The sequence below is a fragment of the Eucyclogobius newberryi genome, unplaced genomic scaffold, assembly GCF_026437365.1.
Source record: "Eucyclogobius newberryi isolate DKJ021-1_F unplaced genomic scaffold, fEucNew1.0.hap1 SCAF_15, whole genome shotgun sequence".
Classification (NCBI taxonomy): Eukaryota; Metazoa; Chordata; class Actinopteri; order Gobiiformes; family Gobiidae; genus Eucyclogobius; species Eucyclogobius newberryi.
In genome coordinates, this window is record NW_027315779.1 from 25,949,863 (window position 1) to 25,975,287 (window position 25,425).

The window sequence follows — 25,425 nt, forward strand, 5'->3', positions numbered from 1 at the left end:
AATACTACTACTACTGCTACTAATCCTCCTCATTCTTCTACAGCTAGTAATGTTACTACTCCTCCACTGCCACTACTACTATGATTACTAGTTAGTTAGGAGAAATTGTATTGTGAAATACAAATGGTATCGATTCACAGATGAGGCCTTTCTGAGCAGGTTGGACCACAGTGGCAGCGCGATAGTCACCGCAGCTCAGGACTAACCATTAATCTGATCTACGGAATCAAATCTGGAACAGAATGATCCATATCCTCCACTGGCTTTTGCATAGGAAAAACAAAAACACAAAAAAACCTTACAACCTTTAAAATTTGAGTTTACCGTTTCGGCTTCATTGGGACTGTCCCAGGCCCTGCCCCCTCCCCACCCCTTTTTATCTTACTCATTTATCATGCGTGACCTGAACTCCGCACACGGCCGCACATCCGGACTGACTAAAAATATTTGTGCGTGCCCGGACTCCCCCCGATGCGGGTCAATACATTTGGATCTGTAGTGGCGGCGCATGCACACGGCTCTTCCTTCCCAGGGAAATCCACTCCGCTTAACAAGACCGCTCCATCACCAGTGACAAAAGTATTCTGCGGAGAGCGCTGCTTGAGCCGAGGGCCACGCCGCCGCCGCCGCCGCCGCCGCCGCTGCTGTAATTTAATCAAAGCCAATTCGTGTAATGTCGGACAAAGACTGGCATGTCTTTTTTTCTGAAATCATGATCAGTGCTGTACGCTTTGGCGCAATAGAGTCCTTGTAAGTTCAAATGAAACTATGTTTGCAATTTTCATTACTCAGTACATCAGTTTTTATAATTCTTGAGGATTTTGATTCTCAAATTCAAAAACATTTGGTTTCTTCGTCTACAAATTACACAAATTGAAGCGAATTATAAATACATTTTAGTATTTGTTGTTCATGTTTGTATTAAATGTTTCCCCTCTGTATTAAACATAGTTTTTTATTTGTATCCAAATGCTCAATATCTATTTTTACAATAACAAGTCAATGCTCAGTCTGCTGACTTAGAAACATTTTGATAAAGTGTCTTTCACAATTAAGAACACAACACAGTATTCACCAGAGCTTGGATCAAACCGCCAACCGTTGTATCAGTGGGAGAACGCTTTATCTCTGAGTCACTGCAGCACGTATTTACATAACTATGCAATAAAAAAATCTACATTGTTTATGTAAAAATATAAGAGATACAAATTTAAATTAAATTGTGTTTTGTATGATTTTTGTAAACTTCCTGTAAACATAAATAAATACAGTATAAGTATACAGTTTTTTTTTTTTTTTTAGTTAGGTAAACATAAAGAAATGAAAAACAAATCAAAACCATCTTGATCTTTTTTTGTACGATTCTACATTTTTGTTTGTAGTTTATTTTTAAAACTTGGGTCTGCTTGTTTTTCTCGCTTTTTGTCTGTATAAAAATATGCTCTGATATAAAACACATCTCTTTACGTTTCCTACACTGCATATTTACTCTCCCTGGGGTGGTCTTCCTTGGCCTCACCTCTCTCCTTATCTTTCATTCCTGCATCATCTCCCCTTTTTGTCGCTCTCCCTGGTGCTGAAGAATTCAAAATGCCCTTTGACCGCTATTTCGTCTTTCCAAACCCCTTCCAAAGAAATAACTCCCAAACTAATGGGGATTGTAAGAAAGCAATAATGTCAGTGTGGAGAGACATATTTGCTTCAATTTCTCCTCTCTCCCTTTTGTGTTGAATAAATCATGAAGCTTTCCGGGCGTCCGCAAGAGCGTCATTTTTTAATATCTCCATCTCTTTGATGCCGAATCAATGCCGGGCAAAAGCAAGCCAGTGATAACAAGTAAGAGAACTGTTGCTTCAAAATAACGTTCAGGGTTAAAGGTTATTTTTTTGGGTCATTCCAACATGCGAAGAATACATGACAGAAAGTAGTTTATTCCTCCAGAGTCAGCAGTGCTTAAAAAAACGATACAAATGATTACATTTTACGCTATTATTACTCAAGTAGAAGTAGAAAGTGTGATGTCTGCAATTAATGTAATCAAGTGCAGTCCACCCCTGCACAAAATATTATCAAAAGCATTCTTTATTTGCAGCCAGCATACAGTATGTAGGGGGCGCTACGCTACATAGGGGGGGGCGCTAACCAGTGGGGATTTGAACCAGATAAGGGGAAAAGCGGGTTGGGTGGAAATGTCACAGATAAACAGCGGCGGTAATAACTGCAGGCGCCAAAGGGATGTATTAAAATGTATGAGGGTCCAGAGCAATTTTAAAGTTGAGTTTTGTGATAAAATACTAATTTGGTTAAGGTAGGTTGAAAGTCCAGGAGGTTTACATGGGTGTCTTTTTTCTGCCGAATATTGGTGTAATCTCGGTTCGTCCTAAGTTTATACTGTATGAAGCTGTTGTTTATGGTTGTGAAATTGGGAGACGTTTTAAATTAGTGAGATGCTGTCCTGTCCTCACCGGAAAAAAAGAAAGTGATTATACATTCATGGGCACAAGGATATTCATCATTTACAGATTGGTGTCTCATTAGTATGTGCCAAAATGTTTACGTGACTTTCCATGTTACGTTTGTGATCTACAAAACGACTTTACATACGTAGCTTTACATAGACATGAGCAATTTGGTCCAAAAACTCAAGAACTTTGCGCATGAGGGCTTTGAAAGACGAGGAAGAAGACAATCTGTGCGGAGAGAGATGAGAAATGAGCACATCTGTGAAGGTTTGTGTCTTGTTGGGACGTACACTTTTAGTAAGAATTCCATGTAAAGTTTTGATCAGTTATGTTTTCAGCTATAAAAAACACCTTTGCAAAATATGAAATCGGTTTGATGCCATACTACGGACCCTCTTTAGAAATATTACAACCTCGTCCAAATGTAAGTTCAAATGAGTCCGTAGAAGGTAAATAGACTTTAAAAACACTTCCTGGAATGTGTGGTGCTAGTTTTTTTAGCTCTGGATAGGGAGACAACCCGAGTACACAAGATGACGCAAACATGCACGAATGACACAAGATTGATTTGATAACAGAAAACCTTTATCAGTACACGCTAACATTTTCAAACACTGACAATATTATTGCATGTTCGCCCCCAGGACGTGCTCGACCTTGGCTTGGTCCAGAGTGAAACAGTCTACGAAAACAACCACAGGCGTGCAACCTCAAGACAAGTGTGTTTTTATATGGATTCAGAATAGCAAAGTGCGCTAACAGAATGATATCAGCACATAGCCATGGGTTAGACCTATGAATAAATGATGACAAGCAATAAGATAAGTTTGATAAAGTCTGGTCCGTATCATATAGCAGGACTGAACTGGTTAAAAACAAATATGGATGCGTTGAGGCCCTATATTATGCTGAATGGTTTGAGCTTTTTCTTTTCTGATCATTTCTTTGCCACAAATTTAGCTCAAAGTGGAGTTGGAGAAGACAAGTTTGTAGACAATATTTCAAAAAACAACCGTGAATGTTGTGTGTTTTTGATCAGGGGGACAACAATAGAACACACTTTTGCCCCATCCGTAATGTAGCTAGAACCTTTAAATCTTTCTCCAGGCTGGCTGAAACACTGGACTATAAAGTTCAACCATGAATTGAGACAAAACTGGCTATAAAGATTAAACAGGAACAGCGCCCTCTGATGGCCACACTATGGAGAAGGTGATCTCTTTATTTTAAAGAGGAAATAACATTATGACACAAAGACAGTTTTGCATTGGCTCTTTGAATACGGCATGGATGTCAAAGTGTGCCATTGCGCACAGTAGTGACAGATTGACAGCAAAATGGAGCATATGTGGCTCCCAGAGCAGATGGAAGTCTATTACCTCCTCAGGCTAAACCAGGCCTAAAGAAGGAGATATGAACGCAGCATCAAGATGGCCACACTGTAAATAACAACCCCTTTTTTAAACAGGCCTATATATTCCCCTTATTCTGGAAGTTGGCCTGATCGCATCCAACATGATCCTTCTTCCGGTTGTATTAGTGAACACAGGACTGCCGACCTTCGAAAATAACTTCTACACAGACTAAAAAGGCATTTTCGGGCCACTCAGGGAATTGTGTATTGAGTCACATGAACATTGGACATTTCACAAAGATCAATCGACTTTATATCATGTTTAAGTGGCGAGACTTTTCCCTCGTTCTCCATTTAAACCAATGGAGTACCCATTGGAAGTGCCATTACAACAGAAGCAGCGATCACGTGGGAAAAAGAGGCAAAAGTGTGCAGGGCGGAATACGTTTTATGTATATATATATATATATATATATATATATATATATATATATATATATATATATATATATATATATACATGTATATATATATTTATATATATGTATATATATATATATATATATATATATATATATATGTATATATATATATATATATATATATATATATACATACATACATACATACATACATACATACATATATATATATATATTTATATTATTTTTTAAGATTGCAATAGTCAACTTTATTTAACATCTCCTCTGAAAAAAGCATTTTTCAAAATATTTCGTCCTTGAACTTAAGTTGGCATTATTGAATCTTTTTTCAGTTAAGACATTTTGAAGAAGCAAATATGTTTTTGAAAGGCAAAAAAAAAAGCCATGATGAAAATAAAAGTAACCTGGCTGAACCTCGGAACAAAAGAAGCTTTGTTTCTTTCCAATTATAAATGGTAACCCTTGAAGATATCATACGGAAATTGTTTGAAGATTAAGAATTATAAAAGACAAGTGCTGCTGCGAGCTCGATGCATCACATCCCCATGGCCTGAGTGAGCGTTAGCGTAAGCTTAACTTAGATGAGATACAATCTTCTCTTCCCCGTGAGGAAAAAGTGGGTCAGCAAAGTTCGGCACAATACAGATGTAAGTGGAGACAATTAAACACATTTCAAGCTAGCATAACAACGCTAGCTAAGAATAGACAGTGTTACGCTATAAGTCACACCTTTTGTCCTTGTTTTGTTGTTAAGTTTCACTTTTGTTCTACCCCAAGGGCTTTTTCAGCTTCAAGTTATAAATGTAGTATTTTTGTAACATGTGGCGTTTTTGTTACGTTCAAAGTCGTGTGTGAACGGAAAGGCCAAGCAAAAAAGAATAAAGAGATAAAAAAAAAAGAAATAAAACTGTGCTGTGGAAAAGAGTAATTGTATTTATTTTATTCAAGTGATGCTTCAAGTTATAAATGTAGAATGTGGTATTTTTGTAACATGCAAGCCGCTTTCTGTTCAAAGTCGTGTGTGGGAAGGCCATAAAAAAGTGCTCAAACAGGTTTTTGTTCTAAACACAATCTGGAGGGACAGAGTGAATAAGAATAGAGTTGATAAAGATGCAATGCTCGTGGTTGAGCATTGCATCTTGCTTCATGTTTTTGAGACATTAGTGGTTCTGTGCTATACCAGTAGTTCTCAAACTTCACACCAAGTGCCACCAAAGGAAAGATTTGGTCTTCAGAGTTCCTCCCGATATAAACCTGGTCTAAAACAGGACTATTCTAGGACTAAATACAGTCTTAAAAAGGAATACAGCATTACTATACACGTTTAAACATGTTAAAGGACTAATCCAAAAGAATACAAATATGTGGATTAAATATTTGAGCTGCAGAGGAATCTATGTACCACCTGAAGTAGCTCTTTACTACCACTGCTATAGAGCGTTGTGCTAACTGCTGTTGTTGGGAAAACACATTGCCCCATTGCCTATGTATAAATGTGGTTTGTGTGATTTATAAAAGAAAAAGGAAAAAAAAGGAATATAAAGAAGCAAAAATAATGTTTTTTTTTTTTTTTTTTTTTCTTCGCTTATTTAGAGAATGTCCTATGTGGAATAAAGTTGTCAGATTAACGTAGAAAACCTAAATGTTCTTCGCTGGTTTGTAAATATGATGTGATCTATTATTGTTCCAAACTCCGTAACTGAGTAACTGTAACATGAAAATCATAGCTGTCTTTCTTTATCATCTTCAAATAAATCAGTCCAACCACATTCACCACGTTTACATGCACAACCCACGACCCTGAGATGGTCATTACTCCAGGTTTTTAGTTGAATGTATTATGCTAATGAGGACATTTCCGCTCTACATTTGACCCAACCTTCCCAGACACTGAAACAACATGTAAACTGCACACATGAGTCAAACCCGGGACCTTCTTGCTGTGTTTACAAAATCCATGAAGGAATTGTTGTACTTAGTTATGGATTTCCCCCCCTTTTTTGTATAGTACCCACATCTTCCAAGGCCTTCCATTGTCGTGAAATAGAAGAAATACACAGTAGCAAGAACCCTTTGTGGGTTGATCCATTGTAGCCATGAAGCAAAACCACAACGAACATTCTAAAACATGACTCACAGTTTCAAAACGGAACAAAACAAAAGGTTCACCAAGTATTCATGAAGATACAGTTGAATGAATGAACATACACACAAAATAAGTGAAAAGAAAGTTTTCTCTCAAGGCTAATTTAAGTGCTATAGAGGGTTTGTATTTTCACACTATGGCTGTACTGTCAAATGAAATCTTTGAGCCAGAAAAAAAGTAATTAGAAGTGTAACATTAGAAGGCTTTTAAAGTTTTTTTCCCCCCCCAACTCTTCTTATGATTATACATATAAGTTGGAGTGAATTGTGTGTAGAGTGCAAGATTACATTGTAAAAGCAGCACTTTGTGACAAAATGAGACCCCTGCTACGCCTAATCATAAAGTAAGAGCCAAAAGCATTGCTCTGATTGGCTGTGCTTGGGTGGTAAACTCCAGCTTCACTTCTGCAAATGAATGCATGTGACTATAAAGTGTTTGTGTCAACCATGGATCAAAAATGAAATGAAAATACCTAAATATACTTTCTCCTTTCGCAGTTTGAATATCAAGTACCTCAGCTTTAATGTTACAATTTCCTCAACTAGTTATTGTATTGAAGTACATGTTGCTATTCATGCTGGAAACCAGACAATGAAAGTAATAGTAATAAATCAAAAGCACATTATTCCCCTGTCAGAATACATTGCAACACTAACGCAAAACTTTCTAAAAAACGATAGTGACAGTTGAAAGAATGGAATGAAATATTTGAGATAATACAGTGGAGTAAGCCAGATTATCAGTCAAAAGTCCCCGACACTAAAGATCCATCATGGGACTTTGAACAGCAGATCTGACAAGGCCCCAGTCCCGCCCCCCAGTCCGCCCCCCACTGCTGAACGACTACTGCCACAGTTGTAAATGACTTTTATGGAGCAGATGGAGCGGAATATGAAAAATCCACAGGCATTAAAGCGGGATCTGTAACTGGACCAAAGCGAAGCGCGTTAGGAAACATGTCGCCGTTGTTTCTTTAGTGTAAACTAATTTGGAGGAACAGACTTTGACTTCAGATGTTTGCGCGTTGTAGTCATTAATCACACTAGAGCATTGTTTATTTGTTTGTTTGCAGAAGGATCCCAGGCATAGCCGTCTTTCAAATCAATTCCGTCTTGTTGGAGCTCATGATGCGTTTAAAATCAACATTCAAGCTGCGTGAATAGTAATGTTCTGTTTTTGAAACCAAGCGATATTTATCATCTTCTAAATAGACATTTTCTAAAAATAACTGCAGTTCTCTTTATAAGATCCAAAAGACGCACAATATTTCCAGATTTGTAAGACATTTTGCTTCAATTGTGTTTTATTGTCATCAGTTTCTTTTTTGTTTTTTTGCACAGCACAGATGGGTAATTTTGTGTTGATCATGTACCTGCTCTTATGCTGCTATATTTGCTGCTATATTTTATGCTGTAAAACCATACATTTATGTATAATTAATGGGGATGTGGAGCCTGAACTAGAAGCCTATGCTAGTAAATTTCCCCGTTCATAGAAAAGGGGGAACATAGGTACTGGGGAATATAGGTACTTACAGATATACGTACCTATATTCTATTTATAGATCAAACAAGAAAAGTACAGTAATGTTCCAAGTCGATCTGTCTCCTGTTCACACCTCAAACATTAATGGCGGCTCAGTAATTTGTCTAATCTAGCAACTAAATGATACACTTTAATCAACAGCTACTGTCAAATTCATAAGGCACTTTTCACAAAGTTGGCTCATTCCAGTTTCCTTAAAAGTGTGGAGCTCCACTTCCTGCTCCATTCAGTCCTTTTGGGAAATAGCAAAGTCCAGGTAAAATAAGTCAATAATGAAGTGGAGCACCATTTACAGATGAATTATCCCTGACAATGGTTTTGTCTCTATGCTAATGCTAACATATAATAAATGTAATCAGTAATGTTGAAGTAACACCACAAACTTGACTTGTATTCTATGTACTTTTATCAAGTGTGTCTGTTTTATATTAAAGTTAATGTATGTTAGCTTTGAGATAAAACACTTACATTTATTAACACGTATGTTTCCTCCGGTCACATATTTACATGGTGTGTAAAAGTATTTATGTGCTGCCTGTAATTATTCATTTATAACTCACTCTGTTGTGAGATCTTTTCTTATTTAGATGTATTAGATTAGATTTATTTTAGACTGGGCTAATTCCAACAGAGAATGAATGGAACGAGAAGTTAAGACTTTTACTGCAAATGGAACTAGCCGTCCCTCTTTTGAAAAGGGCCTATAGTTTAAAGAACTATTTTGGAGTTAGATATAAGTGCAATTGTCACTTCCCCTGCAGAAAGGGCAGCCACAGTGGTCATTGACTTATTTAGCCTGGGTTCACTTTTGAGAGAGCATGTGCTCTCTGCACTGAAAATGATTTATTTTGCTAGAAAAATAGCCTTTTCATGGTTAAAAATATACTTAAATCCATGCCAAAATTTATTTTAGTTTGTCACTGCTAAAAACAACATGATAGCTCAACATTGAAAACTGATTAAGCTAAAAGTTCTGAAATGTATTTTTTGTTATTAACTTTTGGATGATAAATTTGAATGCTCCATAGAACGTTACAGTATATGAGGTTTCCTGAGGATAAGAACTGGAACAGAATATCTACTTCCTGCACACTGTAGATTGTTGTTTTCCTTCTGAATCTGATGGCGAGCCCAGCCCGCGGTGAGTGTGAGCGTGAGCAGTGTAAACGCTGTGGCCTGAAGCCTCCTCGGCTCTAAACTGGATCCAGATAAAGCACAAACATTTATTTATTTATGGTTCTAGTTTTTTTTAATTGACGGATACATTTAATGTTTTTTATCGATTAAATAATAGTAAATAATTAGATTGAGAATTGTGTATACATTTTTTATTTTTTTTTATTTTGGTGCAATATTGTGAAAATTACAAATGACAAAAATACAAATATCTATTAACCCCAAATAAATGCCTCCGCTCCTTTGAGTGGGGTGGCCCCTGATACCCCCCCAGACATGCCTCTGATACACTAGGCTGGTATTGTTAGTCAACGGCTGCAACTTTTTATTTTATTTCACTTTTATTTTCTAAATACTTACAAATGTGTTTCCAGGTGGTGAAGTAATAAATCACACGTTCTTTATTCTTCTCAATCTCATTTCCATCTATCATCCCATCTATCATCTCTAACAAACCTTGTAGAAAGTATTTTAGTGCCTCTCCTACACTGGTCCACTCTAAGAGCGCTACACTTATATATAATATATTAATATTATATTAAATGAATGGTGTTATTTGTTGTTCAAGAATACCTTGAAAACATGAGATCTTACCGAGCAATTGGTTAATTTCTCTTGTCACTCAGTCAGAGCCGATTCAATGTTAAACATGGAGCTAAGAAGTCCATCCATCATCTAAGCAGGGACTCCCAGACTTCCCTCTCCCCAGACACTTCCTCTAACTCCTCCGGGGGGATCCCGAGGTGTTTCCAGGCCAGCCGAGAGACAGTCCCTCCAGCGTGTCCTGGGTCTTCCCCTGGGCCTCTTCCCGTACGTGCTCAGAACACCTCCCCAGGGAGGCGCCCAGGAGGCATCCGGAACAGATGCCCGAGCCACCTCAGCTGGCTCCTCCTGACGAGGATGAGCAGCGGCTCTACTCCGAGCTCCCCCTGTGTGGCCGAGCTCCTCACCTTATCTCTAAGGGAGCGCCCAGCCACACGGCGGAGGAAACTCATTTCGACCACTTGTATCCGCTTGTATCCACTATTTCGGTCACTACCCAAAGCTCATGACCATAGGTGAGGGTAGGAACATAGACTGACCGGTAAATAGAGAACTTTGTCTTTCGACCCAGCTCCTTCTTTACCAAAACAGTCCGATGCAGCGATCCGCCTGTCGATCTCACGCTCCATCCTTCCCTCACTCGTGAACAAGACCCCGAGATACTTGAACTCCTCCACTTGGACCCACCTGGAGAGGGCACGCCATCTTTTTCCTTTTTCTCCACAGGGATCAGATCACAGTTTGTTTTAATATTGTTATTGATATCGAAACAAGTATTCTAAAAAGGTGTTAAAAATATTAGTTTAGTTTTTTTAAATACATATTACGACTATTGCTACCCTCGTTCCTCCGTTAAAGAGTGCATGCATATTCAATCATGTAAAAGAAGTCGGCACACCAAATTTACCCTGCGGGATCAGAAAGTTTGAAGGAATTGAAATAGTGTTGAAATAGGCTCCCAAATCTTCCGTTGGTCGTTCTGCAGAAGTATTTGAATCTGTCGGCCTCATGGATGCGTGTAAGCCCTGTCTGATATCGGTTTGCTTTCAGACAGAAAAGTACATTTTGCTAGTTCTCATTTGATGGGACATAAAAGTGTGTAAGAGTGGTTAGCCTCATGAACAGGGAAACTCAACGCGGCACGGTGGCATAGTGTTTAATACATCTGCATCACAGTCTGAAGGGAGTTTGATTTCCTCCAGCCCAACCAGTAAAAACATGCAGTATGGGGTACAGGTATGTGGGATATTGTCATACACAATGTATTTCATTCTGAAGTGTAATTTTGCCAAAACAACAATTATATATGATTCTGTCTCTTACAGTGTAAAATGCACATACCATAAACATTTCAGACCCTTCCATAAATCCTAAGTGGGAAAACTTGCAAAATCGCAGGGTGTTCAAATACTTACCCTAATTTATTTATTACAGTGAGTATAAGGTTATCAGTTAAGTCGTTACTAAGCCTGAATTATTCTTAATGAACCATTTGCTCATTATACATTTATGATTTTATTGATATTACGTAGACAAAGTCTTTCATTTATTTTGATGAATACTTACTTACTTTTAGTCAGCAAAATATCCCCTTTTAGTTGTAATTTTACTCAACAAAAATGTGTAATTTTAGTCAGTAACTATGATTGTTTAGCTTTAGTAAGAAATAATAATACATTGACTAAAACGATGACAAAATAGTGTAGTTGTTCTCTGCAACCTTTTGATAGTAAAAGATGTCTTGCTTGACCCTAAACACCACCATGGTCCTGGTCTTTGAGCACTCGAGCGTTGAACCGTCACCTCGTCTTCCGCTCCTCGCTGCTCAGGAAGTGCCATCTGCACGTCGCCTTTGATTCGGCCCTGCCCCAGATCTGCTCCTAATGAGCTGAGTGCTACAAATCAATAATTCACCCAAGTTTGAATCGCATCCAGCTTCATCAGATTCACTTTCACAATCAAGACCTTTCAGGCGTCCAGACACCATTCTTGCTATTAGCTTCTCTTCATTTTTTTGACTAGTCTTTTTTAGATTTTAATCGTTTTTATTCTTTTCTTGAACGCTTTGGAATTCTCATTTTATGTTCTTGTCTAGTTGCGTTTATTAATGCCAAACTTACAAATAGAGCAATCAAATGTGCAAGGTAGTTTGAAAAAGTAATCTTTCGCTGTAAGGTTTCACATCCCCGGTTGCATCGGACACATTTCTAACGCATCTGATTTCTTTTCACTTCCTCGATTGTGCGGCGTTCAAAGCAGATTCCATCGATGCTTTTGGTGAACTGCGATTCTTGTTTGGAGACATTTCGCAGGCAGCGTTAGCGATGGGGTGAAGTTTCAATCCTTTTTGAGGGGCAGGAAGGTCGTTTTGAGGTCGTCTTGATAAGTTAGCAATGGATTCAGAAGACTTAAAAGTGCAGCTCATATCTCAAGCCAGGTCAGGATGTGGACAATGTGGTATTTGAATTCACTTAAAGAGACTACGTCGTGTTAAAGCCTCTAAAACAGCATTGCAAGTTTATTTTCAACCTTCAGAATATTATTTGACCAAGAAAAAGAATATTCTGGTGTCACATAGGATCAGGTGAAGAGATGTCCAACCCTCATTTTACTAAATTAATGTATAAATTATTACAAGAATATGATCTTTGCTTCTGAATTTTGCCTGGGCTGTGTTCATGTTGCAGAATATGACAACGTCTGCTTCAGGTGGTACTTTTAACTAGCAATAGTCACATATACGGGGTCGAGAAATATTACCATGTTCTGAAGCTGTTTTTTTTTTTTTATGCTGACAGAGAATAAACTTTGTGCCAGTTTTTGTTTCATGCCACTTGGCTGATGTAAAACTACAATTCAAATGTACCACAGTGATTATCCTCCCAAACTTAGTAATGCTTTTAAAACGCTGCCATATCTAGTTCAAATATAGTTCAGCTTTTCCGGTTTACTTTGGGTATTTTCCAATATAAAGAAGTACTTAATAGCGGCTTGGTGCTTTAGCTTACTGTTAGCTCAAGTGCTAATGAGATTACACAAAGAAAAAAGTGTGCTTGAGGCTCTGTAGACGGCACACATTAGGAGCTTATTACAGAAAAACCCTCAAACCATCCTGAGTGCAGCTGCAGGGAGTGTGAACCCAGTGTGGGAAATAAGTAGGGCCCATTTAAAATGCTCTCAGATGGAGGAGAACGTACGATATGGCCAAGGCTGGGTTTGAATCGAGGCTGCTGGTTATATTAGGCCTTACAATCATGCATCAGTGTTTGAATGCTGAAGCTTTTTGATGCTATAATTTTCTGAATTATTTGTGCAGACAGAGAATATATAGAAACTTTACCACTGCATAATACAGCATAATTCATGTTATAGCGTTACCTAAATAAACACCTGTATGCAGCAAGCAAAGCATTCTTAAATTTGGTATCTTACTGTCAGGGAGGAATGGAGGTTTGAAAGAGGTCATTTTAGTTAAAATAATATTTTTGAACAGAAATGGGAGATACTAGCAGTGTTTAGCTGGCACATGTGGAAATGTTAATTCTCTATCAAAACCATGGTCACTTAGCAGCTGCATGGAGGATGCCAGCTGAGGTGAGAACGGCACAAGACTTAGCAGGTAGTCTGTGGTGGGGGAGGGACAACCAGCGGTCAATAGGGGGAGAAGGACCTGAAATACCTGGGCTAGTCAATAGGGGGAGAAGGACCTGAAATACCTGGGCCAGTACAAATTCTCGATTTTCAAACCAGTAACTTCAGATTGAAAATATCGTTTCCACTGCCTTCCAGGTGTCCAGATGAATACTTTTGAAACTTTTTCTGGCATGGACCACTCTGGATGAATTGAGGATTGCACTGACTCATACCATTGACATTTAAAGGTTCTCAAGCTGAAAGAAATCAAACTCAATCAAAAGTGGGTGTCAAAATGTTGAACATTTTCCTGTCGGTCGGTCATATCTCATGAGGCTTCGTTGTCCCTGGGCAATTGCCTGGTTTGTCTACTCTACCCCATTGTGGCAGCTCTGCTTTCAACCTAAAAGTTAAAATAGTTTGTCATAGTCACAATTTACTTTATCAACTAATGTAGAATATGTTGGTCCTCAGATGTAGGGAAGTTTAACTTTGATAAAGTTTAGTTACTTAAATGTATCCTCCGTAACAGCTAAAGACATCATTAAATTCAGAAGAAAATATAAAATCACAGTTCGTAACCTGGATAAAGCCACGCAGGTGATCAGATAAAGCATTATTTTGAAATAATTGCTTTCTGTTTGTATTGGCATGAAACTATAAAAGGGGTGAGTCAAGGTAAGATTTTAAATGAGGCTTTTAGTAAGCTACCTATAATGGTCTTGAAACAGCAAAATAATAGAATATTATGAAGGTAACTTGGACATAGCCAGACTTTGGAGTCCATTTTCACGACAAATACCTTAATTGTTTTTGTTGTCACTATTTGTTTGAACCATCATTTTGAAACTGAAATTACAACTTTCAGCATTCTATTTTTTGTTAGAACCAGTTACTCTCAGCAAGTTTAGAGTCCAGTAATTATCTTGACTGGATAAATGACAAGTTGAGTTTTTTTATTATCCTGTAAGTGACACTTTGCACACATATTTTCTTTGTTTTTCTACTTGAAGAAGTTTCCTTTTGACCTTATTTTGATTTAATTGCGTTTAAAGTGTTTTTCTGTCACTGTGTTCTAAACATCACCCACAAGGTAAGTTTGGTGAATTTGTATGAAAAGATCAAAAAGTGTAATAATCTGTAAACTAAATAAGCAAATATTCAAGTGAGTGTCATTCAGTGGGTGCCAGCTACTTGTCGCCATGGAGTCGGTATTGCTTTGCATGGAATGTTTCACAGTATGACATTAAATGTATCGATCCTGCTCAGAAAAACCTTGAAAAACATGCATTCTTACTTGGACCGGACTCTCCTCTCCACAGATCAAGGTTTCATTTATTTTAAAAAAAAGTAAGTGAAACTCTGACTAAAAGAGAATACAGGAACAAAACCCAAACTTCACATATGTAGAAAAATATTCAGATTTACAAAACCCTCAATACGCACTCCAGAAGGTCCTTTCCTCCTCAAGGATCACACCTGGAGCAGAAATCGGTGCACATGCTCACCAGGGTTAGGTTTAGGTAAGGACAATGCAACATGATTTACAACCTTGCATCATGATGAATTCTCGCAATTTTGGAGAGTTCACAAACGCCAGAGAATCCATCTTGTTAGGCCCCCGCTCCTTCATTTGCAGTCCGCACCAGTGGTTTAACGGGCCAATCACGTGGGCTCTTCTGAACACTGGATTTAACACCAGATTTAGATATTTCTGCTTCTTCTGCTGTTGTGATGCTTCGACCAATCAGCTGTTGTGACGCCCCGGCGGCTTTCGGCGAGAGTCGTTCCGGATTGATTCATGTGAAGAACTCGGTTTAGAGTGAGACACAGATCAATCTGGAGTGAGCCAGGTTAGAGCTTTACCTAAGCTGGCTTTGGCTACTCCCCTGCATTTGAGACCTTATTGCTTTGATGTCTTTTTATATTTATGTCTGGGAAAATGTTGTGAAGAAATTGGTTGAAATAAGTAAAACATTGTAGTCGACTAAAGATATTCTAAGTAGACCAAAGTCATGCCATGGCACTGGCAAAGCTGTCATGGCCCAGTCACTCCCACATCTCAAACTAACCTTGTCCTTTCTGCTTTGGTCCTTAAAATGATTATAATCCCGATGCATAAATTGACTAATAAAATATTTGGTCGACTAAGACACCATTGAGTCTTAATTGATTAAACAACTAAAGGACTACAGCCGTTTTGACCATGAATTCATCTGTTTCTGCCAGAGTCAGATGAGAGATGGAAATTCTTCTTCTATTCCATTTCAGCGGACCAAACTCATTATAGTTCTTCTTGATTGGGTTTCAAACATTTAAACCAATAGTTGTTTGGATGCTAGAAACATCCAAACTGGAAGCCTATACATTTTCACCGATACTGATATATACAGATGAATAAAACATATGAGCAACAATTTAATGCCCATCACTAAATCTTTGTCATTTGTTTTTGTTTTGAACAGTGTCCCCTGACGACCCGGTGATAGTAGGAGCTCCTGTGGTGAGCCTAAGAGCCGGAGATCACCTGAACCTCACGTGTCACGCCGACAACGCCAAACCGGCCGCCTCCATCATCTGGATACGGAACGGACTGGTGCTGAGTGGAGCGATGTACTCCAAGGTAAGGCTCTGTCACTGTGGCTCTGCTTGGATTGGGAAGGTCAGTTTGCAGTTTGATGAGAAGCATTTGGGGAGTTAAAGTGTGATGTCTAAAGAGTTTAATGGACACGTATTTGCATTTTCATTGGCCTTACAACATGCTTTTGAGTATCTTTGCTTTGGCATTTCATGTTTTACAACTTAAAAAATGTATACATTGAAACCACACGTGACTTTTTTATAGTTCAGGAGTTCCTTCATCAGGATTTGGTGTTAGAACAGCATCTACTGGCAGCAGTGGGGATTACATGCGATTATAAGCAAGCAGTTGAAATGATCTGACTGCAGAGATGTTCAGAACGAGTCTGCAGATGGTTTATGGATGTAAAAACAGCACAATAATGCTCTTAAGAACAATTAATTCACAATGAACAAATATTTTACTCAGGCTAATTAAGGGGTAGATAAATACACCTTAATTCACCCAACTCACTGACTTTAATCGTTTCCCATTTAGGCCGGTATTAGGCTATGAAAACAACCCAACTACATTTGTGATTCCCTTGGTTCACATTCACATCGAGTCATAAAACAACCTCTTCTTCGTTGTCTACTCAACTTTTCCAATCAGAAACCACATGCGCTTCAAGGTCAGCCGTGTTTATCGATTTATATAAAGCAGAATAGTTTGTTAGTTTGTTAACGTCCTCTCATCTCACTCAGAGCCACCGACCGCTGCTCCAAGGACAGCTGCCTTTGTGCGCCGACGCAGTTAAGTGGATGATCAGTCAGTCCCAGCCAGGCCAGTAAACACAAATAAAAAGAACAGCTTTAATTTGACTGGTCCTGAGGTCACCGAAAGGCTAGAGAGGATGAGACAGGAGGGGAAATGCCATGACAATACAACAAACAACAAACAAGTGTTGTGGCAAGAGGTGGAGCAATTAAAATGGGTATAAAAGTAAGACTACTAGATTACGTTAAACCGCTTTGTAGAAAGAGATCTGGCTTGAAACGTGCCTCGGCATTGTTCCTTTCCCATTCCACATAAGGGCTACATGTCAAGTTTGGACATGATTTTTACTTTTGTTTTTCTTTGTTTTTTCTAACCCTAACCCTAACTGTTTGCACATGTCCACTTACTCCATTTCTCGCTTACCTAATGCATTCTGAGCCTCTTGTCTATTAAACGTGGCAATGAGTTCACGACTTTCAGAGCCCAATGCACAGTTGACTCTCATTTTCACCCTAACACCTACTTCATGTTAATTTATACCATGAAAAAAAATGTACAATGCCTTTAAACCTTTAAGAGCACCTGTACTTAAATGTTGTATATACTTTATAACCCAGTGAAGGGCTCAACCCCTAATATCTATCTGAATCAATCTTGTTGATTATGTAATATATACTAGATATTACTGAAAATGTGGGTTAAAAAGGAGTTTAAACTTTAAACTAATGAATCCGGCTTTGACTTAAGGTATCAACAAATCATTCTGTACAATTTGTCAACATGTTCGTACAAGGTAAAAGGAGAAAAAAGCCCTTGAAGTTACAATGCCCATGTAAATGCAATTAAATGAACTAATAAAACTTCTTTACATAATTGAACAGTGAAAGCTTCAATGTTGACTGCATAAACTAACCGTAAAAAACAACATTTGAAGAAAAATAAAAGGTTTAGTTGTAGTAGTGTCTTGCCTTAAACTTGCGATACAACCAAATGCAATAAATAGTTTAATAAAAGGATACATTTAGACACTTGGGCCAAAGCAGAACGAGAATGAACAATGAACAGGGAGAAAGCAAAAAATCTGACCACATGTGGTTGTGAGGAGATAGAAAGGCTGAGGATACGGATGGTTCTGCTGCTGCTGCTGCGGTGTAGATTGGACTAAGAACAATACAGGTTGATAGACTGCGTTTAAATAAGTAACACTAGTTAATAATAGTCTCAGGGCAGTTGAACCTGACAAGAAATCTGAAAGATACTCCAAAAGAAGAGTCGTAAACTTCACCCCCCTTGACATGCCCGTCCTTCTCCTTCCACCTCCGACGTGGCGCCTAACCAGCCCTGAAGGATGTCTTGAGTAGCTGGCGTTGTCATGTCGGATGAATTGGACACAGACAGGAGTGAGCGGTGTACCTGCGCTTTGTGTGGACAGCAGTCATGCAGAGAAATTACCCCGGCTCTCCAGCGGGGCCCTTGACTCCCTGTGCAGCAGCATCTGTCTGTGTTTGCCTCCGAAAAGGTCTCGTCAAGACATCAGATCGATCCGCTGTTGTTAACAAGCAGCCGGCGTGTACGTCCATCCATAAGTACTTACATGACAAGAGACTACGGGGAAAGTTCGCTTTGTGTGCTGGAGGGAAGATAGTCGTACGGTTTTGGAGAATTTATGATGTCGAGATGGCCAAATGTGTTTGCGTTTGTTTTATTTTGAAGCGTGAGATACATTGCTACCGAAAAATATCTTGACAAACGTGAATCTCATACTATAATTGCCTGTTCATTTTTTGAGGTTTTCAGAAAAAAAAAAAAAAAAAAAGCACTTTTTTTATTTAATGCTAGATTTTTTTTTTTATGTTTTAATTTATTTTCTTTTTCTTTCCAACAGTCATGATGCGTTTTATGTGTTATGAATGTAAGTGTTTATTTTTTTTTTATTAAAAAAAGGAAAAAAGTATAGTATAATGTATAGTACTATTATTAGTATATGTATTAAAAAAGACCCCCTAGAATTTGGTTCTTTCTCACTGATGACTGAACTTCTGCACAACCAAATAGTAAAATAAAAGCTTCCAAAAACTGTATAATTCACTTTTCAAAATAAAAACAATTCATTTTACGATTCACTTGTTTCACTGGTGAAGAGCTGTTGCTGTCTGTTTTTTTCTTCTGTTTTTATTTTAATGGACATCAAAAAGGCATGAGCTGCAACAACGAAATAAAACATAAAACAATAATTCGCCAAGTTGTTAATTCAACCTCCCACAGCTCAAATCAAAATCAAATACAAAAGAAATAACACAAATCTCCCCACTATCACAAAGAAAACGTACACAAGATACATATTTAGCCCCATCCATCACACTGTATATTGGCATATGGAAGAAAAGGAAATACATAAGCTAATAAATGTATAAATGTATTTGTATGTGTAGTGGTAGTTGTACACATTGTACTCCTACTGCTTGTATTTTAGAATGTAGCCTCAATTATGCTTTAATGAAAGTGTATTCACCTGACCCTGATCTCAGACTCATTAGATCCTCGTCATCTCTAATTAGGCTGTAAATGATTCTACAGCCCGGCCGGCGCAGGACTCCGATCCGAGGTGATTCAACGTAATTAGGCCACTACACGCATACATTAGGCTGCGATTTAAAACCCGTGTTGTTACCACCAAATGTTTTTGATGTTTCATTTAGCTGCGTACTCTTTCTACTTTTATTCCGGTACAAAGAAAAGATACAAGTTGATCATGACAAAGAACATTCCTTGGGTAAAAGTTGAGCGTTCGAACCGTTGTACTATCAAAGTACAATTGAACGTCTTTGTATTCCAGCGTGGCTACCAATCTGTAAGGAGAATGTTTTCCACTTTTCCAGTTTTTGAACTAAAAAAAACAGGATTCAGAAAGAACTGTGAGCCCCACCCGCTTAGTCCCTTTTGATGTTGAACCACAGATATGAAACAGTTTACTCCTTCACTGTAAATGTGGAAGGATATAATAAAATGACTTTAAAGCCGGCAATCATGGTTTTGCTTGACCACTTTGTATCTTCAAACTGCGCAAAACGAATAACATTTTTTAAACCGTTGCAGCCCAAAACCATTCCGCACTTTCTTATCGTCACAAACCTTCACCGCTATGGCTTTCTTAGATTTTCAGTTTGAATATATATATATATATATACAGTACATCACCCAGGCTGCAATACACCAAAGACTCACTGCTTCTGGCGTTGGCCCTTATTATTTCAGGTGCAAACTAATTTCCCAACATGTATATTTATATAGTATACTGTACATTATCCACTAGAGAGCAGCGACTATGTTCCAGGTCTATAGGATGAGTTTTTATTAAACGCACAGGCAGGTGGATCGGAGACTAACAGCAAGCTATGTTTAGCGCTGCAGCTGGAGCGAACAATGCGAGCCCACCCGCACTGTACATCGGGTGAACAGGTGCAACTATACTCAGGAATGAATTGTGCATTTCTTATTACCAGCAGCGATGTCCCTGTCCATTTTATTGGCCTCTGATCTGATCGTTTAATGTTTGCGATTTATTTCCGATCTCCAATTTGATACCAATCTTGTATTAACAATGGTCTGATCGTGTGCCTTTATACTTTACGCTGAATGCTGAAATAGCTGAATTACCGTTTATGACCAGTTTAAAATCAGCCTAGTTAATAATAGCTTTTAATTATTGACGTTTGAGGCGTGTAAAATGATGAGAATGTCTACTTTATGTACGTATTTTGTGTGTTTTTTGTTGAAAGCTTTGGTTTGACTCTTAAGGCTTACTGAAGACACTGGACACGTGTTAGTATTTATTGCAATTAAGTCTTATTCCAAATTTGAATGTAGTTTATTGTGATAAGAAATACAAAATACATATCTCAATGAACGTTCACATCTTTGTCATTTTATGCATGGTTTTTGCATTCAATTACAGTTGTTTGTGCTTGTCTCGATGGGGACGGACCAGTTGATTTTCATACTGCGGAAGATTCCAGACGAAGCCATAGCAACAACATGGAAACCCTCGCCAGAAAAGTTCCATTGTGCACTTTTAATTCAGTCACATTTTGAACTGATAAGCTTAACATCTGCAAAATAATTATATCAAAACACATTTCAGAAACTGCAAGAAGGACAAAATCTTTAAAAACATTTGACTCTCATAGATAATTGGTTGCACCCAAACTTCCATAGAGTGTCGCCAAAAATGATCCCTAAAATAACTTTTGGATAGCACTGCTCCCGCATAAACTGAATCAACTTCTATCTAAAAGGGAGTGCTGGGGCCACGATTGTACTGGATGTGTATTTAGTGTAAAATCATTTTCCATCTTGCGGCGTGTTTCTTGTTAATGGACTTCAAGGTTCTGTGCTTTTGTCCGGCCCCATTAGCAAAGTGCAACTACTACCAGGAGGTGTCTGGAGTACTTTTACTTTTGTGTTGTGTTAACAGAGATCAAGGCGGGATATTTTAGCGCGTAATTACAATATGCGAGATCCGTGGAAAACTTGACTAAAAGTGCTTCGGTGGTCTCATTAAAACCGGCGTAGAGGCTAGTCATTGGGTGAGCACCATTAGAGCTTGCGTAACTAGTGATTCACGCTTGAGGTCATGAAAGAAAACGCAGATATATTAGATTTGTGCGAGGCTAATTGGCGCAATTTGCCCTTGTGTGATTCCAACTTCCTTGTTGGTTCTGAATTGTATAAAAACATCAGGAATTACCGGAGGCAGCACTTTTAGATGACGGAGACATTTGTGAAGCCTAAAATGCGTGTACCCGGTAGTCAAATTATACTATTATTAAAGGCAAAGGTGGCACAGTGGGCTAAGCATACACCCTTTAACCTGGTTAGCTGGTTCGGAATTGTCCAAGGGCTTTTCTATCATAAATTCCCTGCACATTCTCCACTCAGGACACAAATGCGGTGTTGAAATTAGCTTATTGAACCGAACGCTGAATGTGATTAAGGGTTAATTTGAAAGTGGTGCTGGAGGATATGGTTAAAATTGTACTATTGATTTGACTCAATCTTAATTAAATCTCCACTACGGTACTTAACATCAACTATAACCAAAATATATAACCATATGGCAGATTTGACCTTTTTGAGTGCCTTAGCTTTTTTCAATTTAGCATTCTAGACTGATCCCTGCATAGAAGAACTTTTTTTTGCCATTTATACAGAGTCAAGTTGCACTCCGGCCTCTACGGAAAAAAAATCTACCCTACATAAAATAAAAATGTTTTTGAAGTACTGAAAAGCACTGAAAAACCTCCGAGTGGGCTTGCATCTCCACAAACCTGACCCTTACCTGCTTGTCTCCATGGAAATGTTGTTCCTTTGGCTACAATATTCCACGATATGACATAAAACATATCTATCGCCATGGAGACCACCCAGAAAGCTGCACAGCATTCCATCTAGTTCCAAAAGTGCACTTTTCTTGTGCTGAACGTTTCTTAGCGTACCTCGAGGCCTCGCTTCTCCACAGATCTGACCGGCCTGGCAATCTGTGGAACATTCTAGGCAAAGTAATAATATCTCCATAGAAATAAGAAGGAAAATACCCTCCACTGAAAAATGTACACACTGCATCTTAAAGACACAAAAATTATGCTTTTTTTTGTTCTTTCACAAATCAAAAAGGCAGAAAGTAACTATAATAACCACCTTAAAATGAGCATTTTGGTGCAAACTCAAACTCAAACCTCCCACACCTAGCTTTTAATTCAAAAAGTAAGATGATTAAGTATTAAAATATCTGCGTGCGTGCGTGCTTGTATTTCTTTGATTTAACGCGTAAACTATAGAAACTCAGTGCTCAAAGACGGTAGAGGATTCTAATTCCCACACGTTTGATCGACGCGCCCAAATGCCTCTCATCCTCCAATCAACATTTAACGAAGCGCCTTTCAATCACGACACAACTTCCCATTTCAAAACCCGTCCAGGCTCCACCCACCTCTGACGCCGCTCTTGTTTCGCCCGCCTTCAAACGCTTGCTTCATCACCAATCATCCCTTTCAACCGCCGCTGAGATTTCCAGTCTTGACAAGCTGCGAAACCAACATGGAACCTTATGCATTTTACATGACCGAGAAGAAAAAAAACACACAACCCCAAATTGATGAATCATTTATGTCATCTTTGGCAGTTTGTTCACTTTGTTCAAGCCCGGACTGGGAGACAAGGTCCAACTAATCAAGTCAGACTCCACTCCCCCGACACGAGACCAAAACTACGGCAAGCCAGATAGCCCTTGATTCATTATGCGCGCTCATAAATTACCCAGCGGAGTAGTCTCTTAAGCATGTTTATTAACGAGTGACATGGCCTCCAGCATAAATATTGCACACGAGTACCATATTACCTTCAACGTGTCATTAAGATATGCACTCGGAGGGATTGGGCTGGCTGTAATTTGTCGGTACTTTGGTGATGTTGCCGCGGAATAATGTGCGCTACGTGTGCGTGTGCTTTGAATAATTGAAGATGTGACGGGGTTAAAAAAAAAAAAAAAAAGCGTGCTAGCAAAACTTCCGTTCATTCGTCATCATGGTTCTACGCTCAAGAAGATGTACGGTCGCGAGTGGCAGTCGGAGAGGTCTTTAGTGTCCGCGTTGATGTATAGCGTTTGTGAGTGGAGTGTTAACCTGCTCGGGGTTGTGGCGAGGGGATGAATGGGATAAAAGGTAGAGAATGGGTTTTGTATGTCGACGCTAAACAAAGCTAAGATATAACGTCTTTTATCAAGCAGAGAAACTTCGGTAAGGGCTCGTGCCGTACGGTTTGACCTGCCAATCGAGGCGAACAGTTATTGTCGCTAGTGTGGAGCCGAGTTCCGCATTTGGAAAAACGAGCCGTGGTAGCTGTCAATCAAACCTGTTGCTAACGCGCCGTCAGCCGCTCATATGTAGAGCTGTAGTTGACAATAGTCAGCAGCAGATTTTCTTTACTTAAAGGCGCAATGGACGATTTTTCGGCGATTTGAGAACGCAGGCGGAAGTGCGCATGCGCTCTCCCCCGTGCGGACCGATACAACACACACGTGCGTTTGTTTATTAGCGCAACGGATCTCATCGCATCTCTCGTCTCCCATAGATTTCTGTCCACTTCTGCGTCAGCTCGAACTGTCTTTCTCCGTCTTCATTTTTCCCCGTACACTGAGGGAACTATACTATGATAGATCCATGCGCTTAGACACGCGGAAACGTGGGGACGAGCCTGACGCGGCTGCAGGTGAGCGGTAGGTGCGTTTTATGATTGATACGTGGCAGGACAAATGATTTATCCACGCCACGAGGAAATATGATAAAAAATTTGCTGAAAAAATCATCCATTCCACCTTTAATTTGTACAAAAATGGCTATATGATGCTGCCATATCCTACGTGCATCACCGTTGTACAGCGGTGGCATGTATAGCGTGATTTTGCATTATAGATTTACTTTAAGATACTATATAACTATACTACTATATTTATCACAAAAATAGACATGTGCTCAACTGACTAAACTTTAAGCACTATCAGTCTGTGAATGAATATCACTCGCTGCATGTAAGGCTTGATTTGTTCTTCATGTTGCTAGGGGTGCGGCAAAATTTGGTGATACAGTATCGATATCGTTGGCAGTTGTATCGATATATCGCCATGAGCCGTTTTTGGTATAATTTCCTGTTTTTTTGTGACAGCGCTACAATTTTGTTTGTTTTTATTTGCTTGTTTAAAGAAAGGAAACTTGTTTACACAAACCATTTGACATTTTGACAGTTTTGATGATTAAAATGGATGTATGTCATTTTGAATTTGTGCAAGTCGAGGTTTAACAAAGAAAAATGTTGTTAAAATGTATTGGGTTCTTTAAATTTAAATTGAATTGTGATATATCATTGAATATCATGAGCAATATTGATTATCGCATGTATTGCAAAATCCTGATATTATCGTATCGTGAGCAGCATATCGTGTACTGCAATCGTGAGGGACAATGTGATTCCAAGCCCTACTCCTTATGTATGGTAGAAAATATTATAAAGGTTTTCATTTGTAATCTGAAGCGTGATAAATGTGGTTAAAATTTTGTCAAAACAAATTTTTACAAACTTTGAACTATCTGATGAAAAATCAATTAATCTACTAAAAATAATCATAATAAACACAAATTAATCAACAAAAAAATTATTAGTTGCCGCAAATGAAACAAAACATAATTCCATACACAGGGCCATATGAATAATTCGTGATATATTTGTCATTTGCGTTCAGGGCATTTGGAATATTTCAATATAATAATACTACACTGCAGCTGATTTTCCTCGCAGTTGGAGGCAGACAGATATTGTGGCTGATTACTAATACTTCGAGACACTTTGACTGACTAACACTGACTAAAAAACTTTAAGCACATTTAAATATCCTTAAACAATTTAGTACAAATATTATAAATGCCATCATTAAGTAGTTTGTCCAGCTTCAATTATTATTATTATTTATTTACTTTATATCGTGGTAAAATGTTTGTGTAATTTTGCCCTGTCATGAATCCAGATATTTTTAAATTATTTTTCTAATGCTCAAAAAGTAGATTTTTCACTCTCCAAACCTGTCCAAAACCCCTCTGGCTTTCAACTAACAGAATAACAAGTGAGACATGTTATGGATTAATAATGGACTCTTTAGAAATCAAAAAGGTCGACTGGATACATGAGAATTTGCCCTGTGTGTGTGAGTCCAAATACTGCTCATTGCACCTTTTCCA

At 38.5% G+C, this 25,425-nt stretch overlaps 1 protein-coding gene across 3 annotated transcripts in view; it reads left to right on the top strand.

Annotated features, from left to right (window-relative positions):
* The window catches only part of LOC140361184 (kin of IRRE-like protein 3), a 446,443-nt gene that overhangs the window by 305,951 nt on the left and 115,067 nt on the right, over nt 1-25,425 (top strand). For all 3 annotated transcript variants that reach the window (XM_072446900.1, XM_072446902.1, XM_072446901.1), the window contains exon 4: nt 15,768-15,925. In XM_072446900.1, coding sequence (XP_072303001.1) covers nt 15,768-15,925 — 158 coding nt within the window. The remainder of the gene's footprint in view (nt 1-15,767; nt 15,926-25,425) is intronic.